The 21,787-nt window shown below is 43.0% G+C and overlaps 1 protein-coding gene and 1 long non-coding RNA gene across 3 annotated transcripts; one reads left to right on the top strand and one right to left on the bottom strand.

The window, feature by feature from the left end:
- Positions 1-1,491: 1,491 nt before the first annotated feature.
- Positions 1,492-6,333, bottom strand: LOC110536626. Of its 2 annotated transcripts, none has more exons than XR_005034648.1 (5): positions 6,089-6,333; positions 3,141-3,184; positions 2,689-2,799; positions 2,370-2,543; positions 1,492-1,930 (listed from the first exon to the last, which is right to left on the bottom strand). It is a non-coding gene; the product is annotated as an uncharacterized LOC110536626 (long non-coding RNA). The 2 variants fall into 2 exon arrangements; XR_002475493.2 differs by having other exon boundaries at positions 2,429-2,543.
- A 2,391-nt stretch (positions 6,334-8,724) lies between these two features.
- Positions 8,725-17,145, top strand: LOC100136258 (annexin A1a). Its single transcript, NM_001124522.1, is given in 13 exon segments — positions 8,725-8,816; positions 9,528-9,599; positions 10,062-10,152; positions 10,990-11,084; positions 11,250-11,363; positions 12,459-12,549; positions 12,636-12,715; positions 12,808-12,864; positions 12,984-13,077; positions 13,802-13,897; positions 15,880-15,938; positions 16,258-16,380; positions 16,750-17,145. Coding segments are annotated over 12 exon segments (1,020 nt in total). The 5' UTR covers positions 8,725-8,816; positions 9,528-9,539; the 3' UTR covers positions 16,810-17,145.
- Positions 17,146-21,787: the final 4,642 nt, after the last annotated feature.

Below are 21,787 nucleotides of genomic sequence, written 5' to 3'. Positions count from 1 at the left end.
GCGAACTGTGCGTATGCAGGCCTTCAAATCAAAGGCAGTCCTTTGATATGAAGTTGTTTTTGACGAAAATGAAAACGTGACTGTTTGTCACTTTCACAAGATGTGAGTAATAACATGTTCAGCCTCTTAAGACATTGACTAGATTTAGAGGAAATTAACAACTAAGGAAGAATCTTTCACTTCTCTCATTGACTTCTCAAACTGTTTAGTCTGTTTCGCAAGCGTTCCCGGAAGTCTCGCGATGTTGCGCCTTTGGGTTTAAAAACTGTGGTTTCATCACGTTGTTATTAAGAGTCCATGTTACAGCTGAAAAGGACTCAACCACATGATTGCCCTACCATCCCATAAAGTCAGCTGTTCATTCCACAAAATATTTTTGCTAAAAATATAAACAGTTATGAAGGTTATTTTCATCCATAACAGTCTGTTACAGTTATTCGTAATTGTGACAGCCCTAATAAACGAATGCAATCCCCTCATTCATCATGCACAGGAATGTGAGGTGTTTTCAATTATGGTCCGCCAAGAGCAGTGTAAAGGGAGGTTCTATCTCACTGATCTATAAAGCAAACAAATATGCTACACTCAAAAAAAAAACATTGCCATGGGCAATCCTTGTTATCTGCCTATCCTCCCTATCCAAAAATGAATAGTGTTAATTTGGACGCAGTAATTGCAAAATAAACTACAGTTGAACTACAAACTGACTGCACTAGCCCAGTGATTCCCAAACTGTGGGGCGGCAGGGGGGGGGGGACACGGTGGCCCTGCACTAGGCTACTGCAGTTACAAAAGTGTTACAAAAAAAGTACAAAAGGCCAGCATCCCGGAGTCACCTCTTCACTGTTGACATTGAGACTGGTGTTTTGCGAGGCGTCTGTTTCTCAAACTAATGTACTTGTCCTCTTGCGCAGTTGTGCACCAGGGCCTCTCTCTCACTGACAAGTTTCAGAAGAAAGTGCTTTGTTTCTGGCCATTTTGAGCCTGTAATCAAACCTACAAATGCTGATTCTCCAGATACTCAACTAGTCTAAAGGCAGCCAGTTTTATTGCTTATTAAACACAACAGTTTTCAGCTGTGCTAACATAATTGCAAAAGGGTTTTCTAATGATCAATTAGCCTTTTAAAAATGATAAACTTGGATTAGCCATTGGAACACTGGAGGGATGGTTGCTGATAATGGGCCTCTAGATATTCCATAAATAAAATCTGCCGTTTCCAGCTACGATAGTAATTCACAACATTAACAATGTCTACACTGTATTTCTGATCAAATTGATGTTATTTTAATGGCCAAAAAAAAGCTTTTTTTTAAAAAAAAAAAGACATTTAAGTGACCCCAAACATTTGAACGGTAGTGTATAGACACACCCCTCAAGTATGGAAACACTTCTGAAAGAAGGAAAATGCTCTACGCATTTGACTGGTTTGTGCCCAATTGTTACCGCCCCCAGTTAGAGGGGAATAAAGCAGCCTTAGTGTTACAAAGGAACTTTATTTAAACACTCAAGGAAGATGAGTATGGGAATGTACACTGAACAAAAAATATAAAACGCAACATAAGGTGTAAAGTAGACGCAGGAAGCAGGTGCAGTTAGTGAGTTTAGTATCAATGAACCTGGAATGATGCAAAACAAGAGAAGCATCACACAGAAACAAACACACTTGAAAACTAGTAACAAAAGAGTGCTATTAGAAGGGTAAATAAGCAGGGAGCAATGAGGTCCAGTTATGACTGATGAGATGCAGGTGTGCGTGAAGATGGGTTGCCAGGACCAATAGTTAGTAGACCGGTCATGTCGAAGGGGAGGAGACGTGATTGTGCATGCTAACTGGGGTGTTGTACACTATTTTTGGGCTTCCTCGATGTCCAGGAGAGGTGGAGTGTTGTGCGGGACATCGTCAGCCAGGAGACCAGGAACCACTGGCCTTAAGAGGGAAACGTGAAAAGAGGGTGAACTCTGGTAGTTGGAGGGGAGTTGTAATCTGTATGTTCAGTTGTTAATTCTGGGCATACTCCGCCCAAGGAAGGAATCGGGCATGTCATGACAAATAGTGTCCTCTGCGTCACATTGGGATTCTATAAACTATTAGCGGCCGTTGCTGTATCAACGGTGTGATGACCTAATGATTAGAGTTTGAGATTACCGCCTAAATTACATTCTTTTCATCGTCGCTATGCAAACAAGGCAGAGTTCCGACCACAATTTCGCTGTTTGAACAAGTTGCTTAACTAATCAAATGAAAACATTAATTCAAACGACTTTTGGGTACCTTGTTAACATTACAACATGAAATCCATGTCTTAAACATCGCTACGTTACTGGCAGACAAAGTGTAATCTGCTTGACACATTAAAGTTACTTACTTTACGAAGTAAGTAAGTCTCCATTCATATGCAAATTAGTTTTTTTATCTGGGTCTCACATTATGATAAAGCAAGAACTTGACAGATAATGACAACAGCATCTGATGTTATGTAGTTGGTAATGGAGGACATCAGGTGTATCCAGGTCTGGGTGTTAGGCAGAACCCCTAGCTCCTGGAGAACAGGAGCAGAATTTAGAGGGAACAGGAAGGAGACTGAGACAAACACACAGGTTACACTTTACTGTGAGAAAATATGATTAGTGCAGTGTTAGAAATGGGAGATATGTACTTTAACACTTTTGGAAGGTATAGCTTACCTCAAGCTGGTCTCCCTCCGACTCAGAGCACAAAGAATCAGAGTGATCTGAACTCACTGGTTCCGGTGGATGGGACACCTCCCCTCCCCTCTGTCTGTCTAGCGAAGACACCTAGTTAAGGTCATTTGGAGTTACCATAATTGCTTACACCTATCCATTTGATTAATCAGGTTTACCTTATAGCTAGACACCTCAATATGACAGACATATAACTACATCAGTAAAGGCTGCTGAGGGGGAGGACGGCTTATAATAATGATTCGAATGGAGTCAATTGAATATCAACCACATGGAAACAACGTGTTGGATACCATTCCATTCAAGCCATTCCAGACATTATTATGAGCCATCCTCCCCTCAGCAGCTTCCACTGAATAGGTATAGCTAGCAAGATGGAAAATGGTTGTACATAGCTACATACGTCCAGTTATCTAATAAAAGCTTAACGTTACCCTGAATGGTTGTCGAGATCAGTGGTTTCTTCATAGTACTTCGCCTGTTTGGAAAGATAAAAGAAAAATCTGAGGGATGCCATTGAAGTGCAAGCTACAATAACAGTAGTTAGCTAGAGTTAGATAAATAAAACAGCCACTGTAAATGGCTAGGCAGGCTGAGGTAAATAAGTACAGTAGCTAGTAACGTGCATCACGGGCTTTCCATACCCGTGATGTGAATTGTGGGCCTCCAGAAGGCCATAGTGCCAGAAGGCCTGCTGGAACAGTGCCTCAGTGACCTGGAGAGCGGTAGGGAGCCCAGACAGGGATGAAACGGCATGATTTAGAGAATCTGTCCACTATCAGCAAAATGATGGTAAAACCATCAAAAGAGGGGAGATCAGTACCAAAGTCAATGGACTGACAAGACCATGGACGCTGAGGCACAGGAAGGAGTTGTACTGTTGGAGCGTTGCGGGGGGATTTGGATTGTCAATTCAGGTTCAGATTGTGCTCAGTGGGCTACGTCCTGCGCCAAAGTGGGCCACTAGTATTTATCAGAAAGGGATTGATAGTGTGGGTGATAGAGTGTCCAGTGGCGAGGGATGCGTGTGCCCAGGCCAACAGCCAAACGCTCAGCCCTGTGGGAACATAGCTGCGCTCTGGAGGGCAGGTGGCAGGAGTGGGTTTCACTCCAGAGCCTGGCAGATGTCCACATCTACATCCCAACACACAGGGCCAAAAATATGGCAGGACCAATTGATTGGCTGGTGGACACTCACAGGGCTCTCAACCGGCATGGAACCACAGGATACGGAAAAGCAGGTCCTCCGACATCCTGATCACCAAGCGGTAATTTTCCTACTTGACCATGTGATGTTGGAGCCACAGGAGATCAAGGATTACCTTGTGTACAGGTGCGGAGGGAAGGCTTTCCTGGTGCATAGGTCCCACCGTGAGGGTGCTGTGATGTGTATCACTGAGCTGAATCCCAAAGGTGCTGTGTCCAGAGCTTGGATAGGAAAAGGAGAGGAGAACGGGTATGAGGTTAAGTTCAGGGAGGAGTCGATGAAGTTCCACTAGAGCTAGATACAACACTTGAACAACAGCCAGCGAAATAGGAACCGTAAAGGGTTTGGCAGAAAAAAATGAAAATTGAGTACTCATGCCAACCCTGGGATATGGAAGGTCACGTGGCCGCCCCTCTGCACTAGTGGAACATACCGGTGGATGCCCTAACCATGGAGGTTAGGGCGTACCGGACACCACTGACGCCGGTAACCCTCCTGGCCGCAATAGGGACAGAGCCCCAGCTGTCTCTGGCGATGCCACGGAGAGGTGTTGCCCCTACCTCTATGGGGTTCAGAATGGTCAACAAGGAGGGAGAGAGGCAATGGGGGTACAGACGCTCCCAAAGGTTATCCAGACGGATGACCATTGGATTGAGTGAGTCGAAGGTTAAAGTGTCATCTCAGCATGCCAACTGCAGCTTGACCTCTTCGCGCAACCCTCTTCTGAATAGGGTGCAGAGCGCCCGGTTCATTCCATCCGCTGGATGCTGCTACTGTCTGAAAGGTGAGTGCTTATGCCACCGTGGTCTGGCCTTCCTGCTGTAGTTGGAGTAGGCGCTCACCCCCCTCTGGTGGATGGTCGAAGACCCCGGCGAACCCCTCATAGGAACCAAGATCCGCCAGACAACCGTAGCCCACTCCAACGCTCACCTGGTCTGCAGGGAAATAACCGTGGCAACCTTAGACCTCTCAGTGGTGTGGGCTCTCATCTGATGAGTGAAAGAGGGAGCACTGGAGTAGGAAGCCACGTGATTTGGATGGAGACCCGTCATTTGTCTGGGAGGGACAAACGGGCATCGTTGACATGGGCGGACTATTGGACAGGCTGGCTCGACCCGTGGTGTAGAATCCTCCAGTGGTTGGAGGTGACACCCCTCTGGAAATGTCGAAGAACCCGGAGGACCTCTTTCATAGCCATCCCCAGTTGTGCCAGCTGGTCGTGGTGTTGGAGAAGTAAGTGTCTCTATTTGCTGACCATCTGGGAGATGTCCTGCGTAACTTGACTGCTGATTCCATTTGGTGAGGTAGTATTTTGTAACATAGACACAGGTAATCAGGATGCAGTTAGTGAGTTCAATAACATGGACCAAAACAAGAGCAGCACCTGGCATGAAAACACAAGCAATACTACCTGAAAACTAATGATAAAGAGTGATATAAGAAGGGTAAGTAATCAGGGAGTAATGAGGTCCAGGTGTGAGTGATGATGAGACGCAGGTATGCGTAATGGTGGTTGCCAGGTGTGTGTAAATATGGGTTGCCAGGACCAGTGGTTAGTTGACCGGCGACGTGGAATGTCGGAGGGGAGGAGTGGGACTAGACATGACAGTTGGTCCCATGTTTCATGAGCTGAAGTAAAAGATCCCAGAAATGTTCTATATGCACAAAAAGCTTATTTCTCTCAAATGTTGGACACAAATTTGTTTACATCTTCGTTAGTGAGCATTTCTCCTTTGTCAAGAAATCCATCCACTTGACAGGTGTGTCACATCAATTAGCTGATTAAACAGCATTATCATTACACAGGTACACCTTGTGCTGAGGACAATAAAAGGCAACTCTAAAATGTGCAGTTTTGTCACACAACACAATGGCACAGATGTCTCAAGATTTGAGGGAGCGTGCAATTGACATGCTGACTGAAGGAATGTCTACCAGAGCTGTTACCATAGAATTGAATGTTCAATTCTCTACCATAAGCCACCTCCAATGTCATTCTAGAGAATTTGGCAGTATGTCCAACTGGCCTCACAACCGCAGACCACGTGTAACCATGTAGCCCAGGACCCCCACTTCTTCTACCTGCACATATTGCAATACAGCTATACACCACGGCAGCATAAAACATTAGTAACAACTAACTGTTAAGAACAATCTACACTTCACACAACTCACTTTGGGCATGCACACCATCCTAGAAGTCCAACGATATGAGTGGGTCCAGTTGTTGATGGGCAGAGACAAAGATGTTGTTCTCTACCACTGCTTGAGGGAGACTGCAAGTATTGTGTGACCTGTATGGTCAAGAGGATGAGCAGATGTCCGGCCCCCTAACAACCTTCCTAGCAACCTATCCGGAAACAGCTCCCACAGGTCAGGGGGAGTTTGTGCTAACCTGCTGTTTTTGACTCTCTCTCTCTCTCTCTACGGCAGCTGCTGTTTCGACTTCTGAAAGCTGCAATATGTAACTTTTTGGGCGATCTGACCAAATTCACATAGAAATGTGTGTTATAGATATGTCATTTTCATTGAAAGCAAGTCTAAGAAGCAGTAGATATGTTCAACTGTATGTGCGTAATTTCTATGCTTCCCATTCTTATGTTTCGTTTTTTGCGTCTTTTACTTTCAGTTTTGTACACCAGCTTTAAATAGCTGAAAATACAATATTTTTGGTTATTGAAAATATATTTCACAGTGGTTTGGATGGGGCAATGATTACTTACACTATATATTGCTTGTTTTGTCAAATAAACGGAAAGTAGACAAACTATGTTAGCAACCAGGAAATGGTGTAGTGATTTCTGCATATTGCACCTTTAAGGGAATCCCTAAATTACACTCCCAGAGGCAAAATGTTCATAACCTAACGCCTCGATCCCACCAACATTGGCTTCGCAGATAGAACAATGAGACAGTTATTTCACCGGATGTATAAATTTGAAGCATCCATTTTGCGTTTCCACTCACTACCAAATATACCAAATATGGTAGTGAGAGGAAGCCTACTGGCCAGCTGTGGGAGTGGATTTGGGCAGACATTCTGCAGATTTTCTCACTGATGACACATTTGATCTCAATACAGTTATCAACAAACTGGACTACGTTTTGTAGAGTTTACCCTTTGCAAAATCTTTTAAAAAGCACGTTGTTTAGAAGGAGTACAAAGGCGAATGGAGTTATTGCACACGTGCACTTCAGAGGTGGCGTTCCCTAACGGAAATATGCGGATGCAGGCTAGAACGCGTCAATTGGATCTTGCTAGTTCGTGCTTGGCTATGCCCACTTCCTTGCTTGTTCTGCCCACTATGACTCATTTATTCCCATTGGAAACGACAGGTTGTGGTCTATCTTGGTTTAGTTATAAAAATCTTTGTAGTTATTTCATTTTGGTACACCTGGGACCAGGTTCACAAAACCTTCTTAAGAAGAAATGTCTTCTTAACTGCCATTTTTCCTAAAGAAGAAAGTTAAGCAAATGTCTTATGTTTCTTCTTAAGCAAAAAATTAAGAAGAAATTAGATTATTGAAAATAAAGTTATTGGAAATGTTCTTAATTCCAAGACAGCTAACCCGTTGTCTTAAACTCAGGTCAGTGAGAGAAAAAGCAATTGAACATGTTTAGCTAGATAGCTAGCAAAAACGGTTGCCTGGCAACAAACATCTTAATAATATTTGTAATAAGATTTTTGAGAAGAAAATCATTAAATCTTGAGATATTGTTGAGTAATTTGACTTACGAAGCATTTTATGAACTTCTTTATTTGTTTCTTAAGAAGCTTCTTACATTTTTGCGTAAGAAGTGTTTTGTGAATCTGGGCCCCGAAGTACATACATTTCCAATAGAACGCTGGGTTTGCCTTGCTGTATTGCGTTGCAGAGGCAGTTGCAGTGCGTCCTGTGTAGTGCATATGGGGTAGGCTGTGTCGGTAGACTAGTCTAGATGATGAGATTATTATTGATAAGAGCGATAATACTTGTATTTCTCAAACAGCAGTCAAGCATCATGTCACCAGAATAAGACCCTTGATGTTTATTAGAAAGGCGCATCAAGATCACTCTGCACTTTCACCAGGAGGTTGGTGGCACCTTAATTGGGGAGGACGGGCTCATGGTAACGGCTTGAGCGGAATAAGTGGAATGGTATCACATACATCAAACACATTATTTCCACGTGTTGGATGCCATTCAATTTGCTGCGTTCAAGCCATTATTATCCTCCCACCAGCAGTCTCCAATGTTCATCATAACTTGTTTCATTTGAAGCCTAATAAACTTCATGGTTTCTCGAGTCCTCGTGGAAGGACCACACACCATATCATCTCGTGACTCCAAGTTTATTTTGATATTATTTATAGTTGCGCATCAAGTCCTTTCCACCGACATTTCTCGCATAATTCATTTTACTGATACAAACAGATCCCACCATGTTGAACAAACAAATGATTTGTCGGCATTTAACATTTTACCTTAACTCCCTGTTTCCATTAGAGCTGTTTTGATTTACTCACATACAAAACTGGAATGGAAACGTGGTTTAAGAAATCTATTTTTACCTCTCAATTTGTAGTGTATATATTAAATATGTAATTTGTTAACATCAACTCAAGAGGGCAATTGGACATTCCACATCTGTTTTCATTTAACCAAATTGTGTCAGGATTTTCAATTTTCCTTACTGGACTTCATGGAAACTTTTCCGTAGTACCAGTCATGGTAGTGAAGCGCGATTGTGGGATGCACATTGCTAGGTGGGGTTTATCGTGTGGCTGTATAAATACATGAGCGCAACTTCACAACGCCTCTGCAAGCTCAGTCTGAGAAAGTTTTCCAGTCCCTCTCTTTATCCTATTTTTGATTCGATAAACCTACTCCAGGAAATTGAACACCGCGACATCGAGCCCAGGTAACAGTAATTTGTTTGAACCGTGTTAAACTGGGAAACTAACTTCCCCGCTAGCCTACATTCTAAATACGGCTACGTTGTCAAGGAACTTTACTGTACTTCGCCTACATCCTTGTTTGTTTGTCGTTTAGGTAGGCGTGTGTGCGTGGCTGGCGTAGTAGTGACTTTTTCATAATTATTCTTAAAGAATACTTTTATATAGGGGATCCTGTTGTGTCTTGAAAACCATTGAACTAATTGAGTAAAATTGACGAAACGGTTAACGTTTTGGGCGAGTTCTACATGATTCTAATTCTAGGCGTGGTCATCACACCACTTTTGCCATACCATTGTGAAATAGATGGGGGCAATTTGTTCTGCGGTGACAAATGCATAATTTGTGCATAAACACGAATTATATCCACATGTTAAAGGCATGTTTTAATTTTATTCTATGTAATGATGATTATCCTATGTAAGTGGCAGTCATAGCCAAATATTTATTTTTGTACCAGATTCAATGAGGCATAAAGTGTACGAGGTTGTTGGCTGAGTCCACTGAAATGTAATTTGACCAATTTGGTCTTGTACTGTAGCATATTCTGGAAACAAAGAAAGAGCCTTTCATCCCTCCATTTAACACTCATAAATGCAAAAGGCCTTGGTGTTCAATACAAAGGATGTTATTAATACTGTGGTTATTATTGAATCCCCCTTGTCCTTTCTCTTCAGACCCGTACCACCATGTCCTTCATCGCAGCCTTCTTGCAGCAGACTGTCTATCTGGGCCTGCCCGATGACTCGGTAAGGTTCTGCTCCACTTTCTAGAGGGAACTCCCAAATTTGTTTCCCCCCCCTCTTGTGGTATGCATGTGTGGAAAGTTACCAGGCAGTGTTTGTACATTTGTAGCTGGATAGAAAGGAGGGGGACCGGGGAGGTAGGACAGAGAAGTGAGACCAAAAGGGATGGCTGTTAAAGATAAAGAAAGGGGGTCAGTCTGAGATACAAAATAATGGGAGGAGCATACTTGTGACTCATAAAAGGAATTTAGGAGCCCTTCCCTTCAGAAACAGTTGAAACCGGGGGAAAACTGCACAATTCCTGCACTTTCCCCTGTTAGTAACATATTCTTTGTATGATTGTTCACATACTCTGTGGTATGAGCTGTTCATTTCTTTGCTTCTATATCATTGTTCTGTATTTTGTGACGATATACATTAATTCACTGCATGGAAACTAAGTGTTCTCTCTCGAATCTCTCTCAGACCTTACCCAATCAGGGCACTGTGACTCCTGACCCGCATTTCAGTGTGGATGGGGATGTAGGCATCTTGGATAAGGCCATCAAGGCCAAAGGTGAGATTGACATACTCTATGTCTGTGTGTTACATATCTACTTTCACCCCTAGCTAGGTCCCCGTACCACAAAATGTCTCTCCATGCACTTTTTGTTTTCAATTTAAAGTTTTATTACCTTTTGTTTCTCAGTCAACAAACAAAACAATTCACATGTGGCAGACATAAATAATATAATTAAACAACACATTTCCAGCAGCATTATCATTAATTGTTAGATATTTCCAGCTTTGGCTGAGACGAGCACAGAATTTGTTTAACAGCACCTTACACATTGATATATATATCAATCACACACTTCCTTAATCGCCCCATTTACTCTGTCAAGTTGGAAATACTTGACTCGTGTTAGGACACTAAGTGTATGTCTCGTGTACCTACTTCACAGGAGAGCCATTTGAATGTTTTTTTTAAAGTGTTTTTTTTTAATAAAATTGTTTTTTGGTAGAAATGCCTTCTGGAACATGTGAACTTTCGTGTGCCTTAACAAATGTGTATACCCTCTGTAAATAAGAACTTACAGTAGTGACATACATTTTCAAACCCACAACCCTGGCGTTGCAAGCGCCATGCTCTACCAACTGAGCCATACGAGTATCGTTTCTGTATTGAATATCGTGATACTAACCCTGGTAGCAAAGTACAAAATTGAGTATCATGACAACACTAGTGTGAGCATGTCCGGGTCAGTGTTCATTGTTTCTTGCTGGTGAGTAGTCAGGGTTGCTTCACCATTTGGCCAGGGCCATTCAGAGATTTTGTATTAGTAAAACAAAGGGCTCATGGATTAGGCAACAGCCTTTCTTATTGAACAAGGTCCTCCATCTTGTGATGTAGGTGTGGATGAGAACACCATCATTGATGTGCTGGTGAGGAGGAGCAACGCCCAGAGACAGCAGATCAAAGCTACCTATGAGAAGGCTAGTGGCAAGGTAAGCTGTGACACACTTACCAGCACAGTAGTTTGGTTTAGGATATGCAGCGGGTGGGTGGAGTTTGCACTTTAGAACCGATGGAATGATACAAATTGTGCAAACTCCAGCCTAACACACACACTTGTGTATGACTGTGGAAGAGTGTCACCCCTCTCTCTGCAGCCTCTGGAGACTGCCCTGAAGTCGGCCCTAAAGGGAGACCTGGAGGATGTGGTTCTGGCTCTGCTCAAGACCCCAGCCCAATATGACGCCCAACAGCTCAAACTGGCCATGAAGGTAAACGTGCACGCAGCTAGTCACTCACTAACTCTGAATATACTACTACTTAGATTACAAACAACTGTGCAGATTCCCTCTTGTTTGGGTAAGCCTAGAGACGGTAACAGAATACAAATATTTAAAGAATAATCAGTGGTGGGGAAAAGTACCCAATTTTCAACTTGAGTAACCGTAAAGATACCTCAATAGAAAAGGACTCAAGTAAGACACCCAGTGAAATTCTACTTGAGTGAAAGTATTTGGTTTAAAATATATTTAAGTATCGAAAGTATAAATAATTTTATTAATCAAACCAGATGGCACTTTTTATTATTTTTTATTACAGATAGCCAGGGGCACACCAACATTCAGACATAATTTACAAACGAAGCCTGTGTTTAGTGAGTCCGCCAGATCAAAGGCAGTAGGGATGACCAGGGTCAAGTGTTCTGTTGATAAGTGCGTGAATTGGACCATTTTCTTGCCCTGCTAAGCATTCAAAATGTAACGAGTACTTTTGGGTGTCAGGGAAAATGTATGGATTAAAAAAAAAAAAAAAAATATTTAGGGAAGTAATAGTACAAGTTGTCAAATATAAATACCCCAAAAAACGACTTCAGTAAAAGTACTTCAAAGTAATACTTAAGTACTTTACACCACTGAGTAATGAATCAGTTCTGAAGGAGATGCGATGTCGTCATTCAGTATTCTTGGTCTGCTGCTTAGTCACACCCACCCACTTCCTCACATTCAGCCCAGAGTGACTCATTCTGATGTATTATTACACTGTTGTGAGAGGCAAAAAGATGGGACTTTTACAACTGGTGGGACTGTTTTAAAATGTGAGGAGACGGTGCTGACGAGTATCTACTGTACTTTAGATTTCATGATGTGCAGTGTGTGTGACGTGTCTGGTATAGCGGTAGACCTGAAAATGAGCTATTATTGAACAAGTGCAGGTAGTCCCTCCATGTTTTGTGTTTGGGGCATAATTAACACTGCCCTGCACTTTGTTTGTGTTATCCGATCCTGGACTTTTCTTAGCTTTACGACTGATGTGACCTGACCCTTTTGTCCTTGTTGACTGTTCACACCCCTCGACTTCTCTCTCAGGGATTGGGCACAGACGAGGATACTCTGGTTGAGATTCTGGCCTCCAGGACCAATAAGGAGATCCGAGAGATAAAGAAAGTCTATAAGGGAGGTGTGTCCGCAATATGTAAATATGTCTATGTAGATGTCCTGTATGTGATATTTACAATTAACCAATCATGGCATTTTCATTGCTAGAATACAAAAAGGAGCTAGAGGATGACATCAAATCTGACACAGGCGCAGACTTCAGGAATGCTCTGCTCTCGCTCTGCAAGGTGTGTTTTATTCTTTGTGTTTATAGTTTGTTTAAAGCTAAATAGTTTGGCACAATTAACATCACTCACCCTCTCTCACTCGCTTACTGTAGGCTACTAGGAATGAGGACACCATGGTGAACCAGGAACTTGCTGACAGTGATGCCAGGGTATGGAGGAGAGGAAGAGAGTGAATGTGTCAGAATCAAGGTTGGGCACCGCAAAGAGTCAATGTGTAATGCAAACCCTGTGTGTGTGTGATGCCCGTGCCTACTGTATCTGTCTATAGGCCCTGTATGAGGCTGGAGAGAAGAGGAAGGGAACAGACTGCTCTGTCTTCATTGACATTCTGACCACCAGAAGTGCTCCTCAGCTCCGCCAAGGTGAATATACACACAAACTGCACATGTATACACACATTTGGTAAAGAAGACATTGCCCAATAAGCTTACACTATTTATTCTCTCACCACCTGTTCATTATGTCGTAGCCCTATAGTGTGATTTTGTTTCTGTCATCAGTTAGACCAGGGGTGTCAAACGTGTGGCCCACGAGCACATTCAGTCCGGCCTGCGGGTGCTTTGGTGGGGGGTGTTATTTTATATATTCAGTCAACATTTTAAATGACAAATGAAATCAAAACTGTACCAATGATAATGGACCTACATTCATAGTAAGCTGGCCAGAGTGACGGGACTAACAGTCATTGAAACGAAAGCTTAACAGTCAGGGAGCATTGGAAGTGAAATAGGACCTTATTTTTACTGCGAAGATGCATAGTATATTTTAAGTGTGGCCCTCCGAACCTCAGTGAAGACCGAATGCAGCCCACAAAATTAGTCTGACACCCTTCCGTTGAAGTCAGGCGACACATTTGTCCAAAATGTATTTTAGACACTTCATACATTTCTTTTCACTGCAAATACCTGAGTGTGGACTTAAATGTATCATTGAATGTTAATTTTGGTCAACACACCACAAATACTAATAGAATCTAGATGTGTTTTTTTTTTCTCCCCTTTTCATACACTGCATGTGCAAACACATGGTTGATACTGTATAATCATTTTGAGTACATAATCCTTTCCCACTCTCTCTTTCTCTCAGCGTTTGAGAGGTACTCCAAGTACAGTAAGGTGGATGTGGCAAAGGCTATTGACCTGGAACTGAAGGGAGACATTGAGAACTGTCTGACTGCCGTAGGTGAGCAAACACAGCCAGGTCCAAGCCTAGTAATATTCCAATACACAGATTATTTGAGGACATCACCCTCAATCCATGTCTTCTGCTGCATCACACCCTTCACTAGTCCTTAGTCCTGTAACATTACATCATGGGCTCCATTTTCTTCATTCAAATAAGGCCACACTGAGCAAAATAAGTCTTGGTGGTGGCATATTCATATTATCCAATTACTGTTTGCAAATGCCTGTCATTTCATGCGTCTTCTGTTTTGTGAGGACAATGGAGCTCTGTCTGACTTAAGAAAATACCATAGGAACAGCTGGAAAGTATCTTAGCTGACATTTTCAACCTCTCCCTGACCCAGTCTATAATGCCTACATGTTTCAAGCAGACCAACATAGTCACTGTGCCCAAGAATGCCAAGGTAACCTGTCTAAATGGCATCTGTAGCCATGAAATGCTTTGCAAGGCTGGTCATGGCTCACATCACCACCATCCCAGACACCCCGGACCCACTCCAATTTGCATACCACCCCAAAGGATCCACAGATGATGCAGTCTTTTTTGCACTTAACACTGCCCTTTCCCACCTTGACAAAAGGAACACCTATGAGAATGCTATTCATTGACTACAGCTCAGTGTTCAACACCATAGTGCCCTCAACGGTCATCACTAATCTCAGGACCTTGGGACTAAACACCTCCCTCTGCAACTGGGTCCTGGACTTCCCGGAAGGGCAGCCTCCAGGTGGTGAGGGTAGACGATACATCCGCCACACTGACCCTCAACACGGGGGCCCCTCAGGGATGCGTGCTTAGTTCCCTCCTGTACTCCCTGTTCACCCACGACTACGAGGCCGCTCACGACTCCAACACCATCGTTAACTTTGCTGACAACCCAACTGTGGTAGGCCTGATCACCTACGATGATGAGACAGCCTATAGGGAGGATAGAGGTCTGGCAGTGTGATGCCAGGACAACCTCTCCTCAACGTCAGCAAGGCAAAGGAACGGATTGTGGACTACAGGAAACAGAGGGCGGAGCACGCTTCCAGCTATATCAACGCGGCTGTAGTTGAGCGGATTGAGAGCTTCAAGTTGCTATGTCCACGTCGCTAAGGAATTGTCATTGTCCACACACACCAACAGTTGTTAAAAGGCACAACAACGCTTCTTCCCCCTTAGGAGGCTGAAAATATTTGGCATGGGCCCTCAGATCCTCAAAGTTCTACAGCTGTACCATCGAATGCCTTGACTGGCTGCATCACGACTTGGTATGGCAACTGCTTGGCATCTGACCGCAAGGCGCCACAGAGTAGTGTGTGCGGCCCAGTACATCACTGAGGCAGAGGTCCCTGCCACCCAGGACCTCTATGCCAGGCTGTGTCAGAGGAAGGCTCTACAAATTGTTAGACATCAGACACCCAAGTCATAGACTGTTCTCTCTGCTACCACACGGAAAGCGTTACTGATGCACAAAGTCTGGAACCAACAGGATCCTCTGCAGCTTCTACCCCTAAGCCATAAGACTGCTAAATAGTTAGTCCGGGGTAGCTATTTGGTTAACTGCATTGACCCTTTTTGCTCAAACTCTTCTGACTCCTCACATAAACATTAGAGGCATATCTATCCTGTTGCCGAGTCACTTTACCCATACTTGTATGTACATATCTACCTCAATTACCTCATACCACTGCACATCACCGCAGTCCTTGTACCCTGTGTATATAGCCAAGTTATTGTTACTCATTGTTTATTTATTCCTTGTCTATTTTTCGCTGCATCGTTGGGAAGGGCCTGTAAGTAAGCATTTCACTATGTCTACACCTGTTTACAAAGCATGTGTAATTAACATTTGATTGAATCCCCTCTACCTATCCCTCTTGTCCAGTCAGGGCCTTAGCCTTTTGGGGGCCTTAAGCAAGTCCCTACCTTGAGACAGTTTTGGAGAATGCCCCTTGTCGATGCTGTCACTTGACTGTTTTTCCTTTGTCTTTCAGTGAAGTGTGCTGGAAGCAAGCCTGCTTTCTTTGCTGAGAAGCTCAACTTGGCAATGAAGGTGTGTTAACTGTTAAACATTGTTAGGTTTTATGTACCAAATGAGAGGTTGCTCTGGGTCCTGATCATTATGGTGCGTAACAGAAATGCATATTAAAAACAAATTAGCATTTCTTGTTGGAAAAATCCTGGTAGTTTCTCCCTGTAGTACATTTTTCTACTTAAGGAATACAACCTTGTTTTAAGATGTGACATTCTACACAAGAACACTGGTTATGCACATACTGTACAAGACAGCACAAATAGATCTGGATTCAGGCTAAGGAGTTTCCACTATCCGGTTATACATCTTCAGTTTGTGTGTCTGTGCCATACCCCAGGGTAAAGGAACCAGGACCAATATTCTGACCCGGGTCATGGTGAGCAGGTCTGAAGTCGACCTGGCCCGGATTAAACAGGAGTACAAGAAGACGTTTGGGAAAACCCTCTCCCAGGAAATTCTGGTGAGCAAACCTCTCCACTGCCTTTAGTGGCAATAAAAGACAAGGGACTGTTTTCCCAGATTAAGCCTAGTACTGGACTAAAAATCTAATTAAACAGATCCTCCATTGAGAATGTTTTATATCCAGGACTAGACTTAATCGGGGTCTGGGGAACTGACACCACCCCCTCCGAGTTAAGTAATGCATCACATTGTATAAGGCATTCTGATTACTAGGTCCAATCGGCATCTGGACAAAAGACAAACCATTTGGGAAATATGGCATCTGAAAATAATTGAACTAAAATGTTATAATGATGTGACATGTCTAAACATGATTGACCTTTACATTTTGCAGAGTAACTCTGTGCTCTGTCTCTTACCTCCTTAGGATGACACCAAGGGAGACTATGAGAAGATCCTACTGGCCCTGTGTGGAAGTGACAACTAACTTTCTCTCAGATCTCACCTGGAGCCAATTACCACAGTGCATGAGTGCCAATGGAGAATAATGTACATGAATAAATGGTCCCCCCCCCATGCAAAATATTATGGTTCATGACAACTGTCTGAAATAGCAGTCATGATGCATTTTTCTCTACCTGCTAACAGCAATGAGCACAGTAAACATGGTAAGCAGCATTGACAAATATTTAGCCAAGCTTCAGCAGACTTGAGGATCTATAGTGCAATATACCAGACACCATTTGTGTGGCAAGAATATGCAGTGGCGTTGTGCCCTGGATAACTGGTCCTTTGTGCAAATAAAGTGTTTTGTTGCTCCAAATTGTCTGACTTGATCTGTGTGTATTTAAGTCTCTGCAACATTGCATGTTTATTATTTTCAAAAATGCAACATATAGCTTAAGGTTTTAATTTGAGAATCGACAACTTAAGACCATGCCGTGAGCTCAATTCACAACATTGTAAAACACAGGCAGACATGGTATGTGTGATTAATACAAATTACGGCTCTTGCTCTCGATTTGTAAATGGCTTTAATTGTATTAAATCTACAGTAGCTAAACTGGCTTTAGAAGGATGGTCACATGATGTTAGTGCATGTAAAGCAGAAGAGGCTGGCGTGTGGGGGGGGGGGGGTGGGGGAGTTTTTGGAGGATGGGCTCATTGTAATAGAATAAAGGAAACGTTATCAAGCATACGGACACCACATGTTTGACACCGTTCCACTTATTCAGTCCATTAAAATAAGACCATCCTATAACAGCTTCCTCTATAGTAAGGCCATTTTTTTGAAGAAGAAGACCGGAAGAGGAACAAACAGACTTCTAAATCTTATGTAAGGCGGGCCTAATTTCAATAACTTGACTGTCGTGCTCACCTCGGTCATAATGAAGTTCTTTGAAGGCTGGTCATGGCCCACATTAAGGCCAGCAGGCCAGGCACACTGGACCCACTCCAACTGATTCATGGAAGATACCATTTACATTGATTTTCACACAGCCGTAACACATCTGGACAAGAGGAACATCTACGTGTGTATGCTGTTCATTAACTACAGTTCAGCATTCAGCATTGTTCCTTTAAGCTTGACACCAAGCTCTGGATCTGAACACCACCCTTTGCAACTGGATCCTGGAGTTCCTGACGGTAACAACACATCCTCCACATCAACCGGACTGCAGTAGAGCAAGTTAGTTTTTCACTGCTGCTACTCGCCGTTTATCTATACATAGTCACTTTACCCCTACCTACATGTACAAATTACCTCGACTAATCTGTATCCCGTACATTGACTCGGTACTGGTACTCCCTGTAAATAGCCTCGTTATTTTATTGAGTTACTTCCAATAATTTTTTTATATACTTAAAAAAAAAATGTAAATATTTTCCTGGAATGACTTCGACAGCAACAATGAATATATTTAGTTATCAAGAGATTTCTCACAATAGCACATTGGTAGTAGTCAGTGACATATATCAAAGCTAAGTAGGACTGGGCTTGATTAAAACCCTGGATGGGAGACCATGATTTCTTGAAATCCAATTTATTTTCCACATAGCTTTCACATCACAATACGTTGACAAATGAAATTGAAAAAACATTGATTCAAACAGTTTGTGTCCAATGGGAAGAACCATTTGAACAGCTTTCTACTACAGAGTTTGAAGGACAGGAAAGAGCGTGGAGATGTGGAAATGGACAGCTAGGAAGAAGGAAAGGAGCTGAGTGTAGAGGGAAGCAGTGTGGTGAGGAAGATAGGCGTTAAGTACAAAAATAAAAAAAATAACGTACTCCAGTAGCTCAGAAATGTACCCTGATGAGACTGAGGATGAATTACAGTACCTGTGGTGGCAGGTGCAGTGAAGAACGTCGAGTTTGAGCCTCGTCCAGTGGGAGTGAGATTTTTGGAGAGAATGGACCCTTACCTTCTGGCTAATCCAAATGTGGTGTCAGGTTGAGTGGAGAAGAGGTTGGGGACTGTTGAATCGGTAAAAGTCACTCGAAGTGGACTTGTGCTGATTTTTTTGGTGTGTCTTCTGTCCAGAGGGACAGGGCGCTCTGTACCACACGCCTTGGGACAAGACATGTGACTTGCTTTGCTCTCCGGAGCAGGGCGCCATTGAAAGGAGTGATAACTGGGGTGGAACTAAGTGTTAAGAAGGATTATCTGAAATTGAAGATTCCCAGTGTCTGTGACACCCATGGTTTGGTGCCACACAGACCTGGTGGAGAGCCTGCTGAAATAGAGAAGACACTGGGCTCGTTTGAGTGGTAAGGCGAATGCAACCGACTGAAGACAAAAGTTGAGGATCGAAGTCGGGGGAGGTGCATCTGCGAAAACCTATGTGGTTCTCCAGCAGCAAGGCTCAGTGCAACATGCCAGTGTTGCCAGTTGTTCTTTATAATGTTGAAATAAAAATGTCTCCAACCTCGATATCAAAAACGGAAAATCTATCAATCAAATTGATTTATAAAGCCCTTTTTACATCAGCAGATGTCACAAAGTGCTTACACAGAAACAAAGCCTGAAACACCAAACAGCAAGCAATGCAGATGTAGAAGTGCGTAGGCTAGGAAAAACTCCCTAGAAAGGCAGGAACCTAGGAAGAAACATAGAGAGGAACCAGGCTCTGAGGGGTGGCCAAAATAAGTGTGTACATTTTACAATCATTTGGTGAGAGAGCCTCAAATATCACTTCATTTTTACATATCCACTGTATAGGCCTACGTGAATTACGGCAAAGTTGGTTCCTGTTTGGCACAAAAACACCCTAATGATTGGTTGACAATAAAGCCTCCCACAATGCAGGCAGGCGATGGCTGCAGGATGAAATTGTTGAAGAGGAACTGCTGAAACTTGCAATCGACTGCAGTCAAACTTCATTAACTTTGATCACATGATTTTTATAAAGTAATTAAGGGTCAAGTCTGACAATTTTTATCACCATGATGCAACACACTTTGAAAGGTGGTGACCAATGATGGTCACTGACTTGACAAAAGTGATCAGCTCGAACACGCCCACTATGTCCTGCTGAGTTTTGATGCAGAGTCTGAGAGCTTTTGTCCCGAACTCATTACAGTGTTTTAGGTGCCAAGCTTATGGTCATGTTGCAGCAGTGTGTAGGAAGGAGATTCCTAAATGTGAGAAGTGTGCAGGAGGGCATGAGACAAAGGAATGTGCAGTATCCCTGGAAAAAGCTGTGTTTGTTAACAGTAAGGGTACCCATAGTGTTGGAGATCAGAAGTGTCTGGTGAGAGAATGGCAGGTTGAGGTTGACAGGATCAGAGTAGTACAGAAGGTGTCCTATGCTGAGGCAGTGAAGATGCTGCCGGCCTGGTGTAGGATAAAATACGGCCAAGTAGTGGTTTTAATGGATGTAGGGCTAGTTGGTAGGGCAATTTTTCTCCTCTTTTCTTTTCCCTCTTTGTGTCACAAAATGTAATGAATTCACACTACAGAACAGTAGGTAGACACAGCCCACACAATAAGTGGCGGCATGCACCTCTAACGAATGTTTGCGGACCGCCGTAATAATATATAAGAAGAAGCGTTGTGGCCGAATCGCAACTGTGGTGGTGCTTGGGAAAGATGGCGGAAGTGGATGATGAGTTCGAATCCAGCAGCGCTTCGAAAAAAGTTGGTGAAGACGAATGTTCAGAATGGGCAACAGCAGTATTGAAAACTGGAACAAAAAGGAAATAGTCTAAAATTGGAGTGGAGGAGACGTGTATGAATGATAATGAATCACTTCTTATTGGGATGCATATGTGGGAGACCTGTTTATGTGTCGAAAATGGTGAAGTATGCGATGGGAAAAGTGGAGTCTGTCAGAGTGACCAGGTGTGGTCTTATTTTGATTCATTGTATTTCTGAAGAACAGAGGAAGATTTCCGTGAGCCTAAAAACAATCTGAACAACATAAGTCTTGTGTTTTGAACTTTGGAGTAGAGCACCCGTCAAAGGAGTTCTCTCAGGGGTGACGATGGAACCCCTGAATAGAATTCCTGGTGTGGTTGGTACCCCGCTGGGTGAATGGGGAAAAATAAGAAAGTCTGTCGGGCCCTGTTGTTTTTTGGTAAAAAGCAAATACCAACGCATGTGAAGCTTGGTTATGTAATATATGCTGTAAAAGCTTCTGTCCCGAAACCATTGCAGTGTAAGAATTTAAAATAATTTGGCCATGTTTCAAGTGTGTACAGATGGACAGAGTATATTGAAGAACGGTGTGTAGAAGGACGACAGTGTTGCATTTGTGGTGCCGATCATAGATCCCGAGTTCCGTGAGTGCCCTGTAAGGGTGAAGGAAATTCAGGTGGCAAAAGTTAGAGCGGTCAATCGAATCTCCTATGCGGAGGCGATTCAAATAATTGAGAAAACTAGTGAAGTTGTGGTAGTGGACGTGTAACAGTATAACTTTAGACCGTCCCTCGCCCATACCCGGGCGCGAACCAGGGAACTCTGCACATATCAACAACAGTCACCCACGAAGCATCATTACCCATCGCTAAATAAGGTCTCAGAGCAAGTGACGTCACCGATTGAAACACCATTTAGCGCGCACCGCTAACTAAGCTAGCCGTTTCACATCCGTTACAGACGCACCCTGTAGTAAATGTTTGCTCCCAGTCAAAAGATAACCTGTGGATTTGTGGCGTTCATTGGCACAGGTCTCAAATAAATCTAAGACAATTGACATTATTGTGGCTGCGGCAGAAAAGTGTTTGTGACTTAAGGATTTTACATGTGAATACTTACAAGGGGTACTGCCGCAGGAAGACCCGCCCTCCCAGGTTCCCCTTGAGCATCTGAAGGAGATATCAGATCTGTTTTATTATAGTTTTTTTTTTTAAACAGAAAAGTTGTTTGATTTAGTTTATTTATTTCGTTTTTGGTAGCTTGGTCGTTTTTTCTATATATATTTTGTTAAATTTTGGGGAATCCTGTTTCCATCCCACACAG

This window comes from Oncorhynchus mykiss, chromosome 11, assembly GCF_013265735.2.
Source record: "Oncorhynchus mykiss isolate Arlee chromosome 11, USDA_OmykA_1.1, whole genome shotgun sequence".
Classification (NCBI taxonomy): Eukaryota; Metazoa; Chordata; class Actinopteri; order Salmoniformes; family Salmonidae; genus Oncorhynchus; species Oncorhynchus mykiss.
Note: the sequence above shows the minus strand (reverse complement) of the source record. Positions and strands in the feature narration are given on the sequence as shown.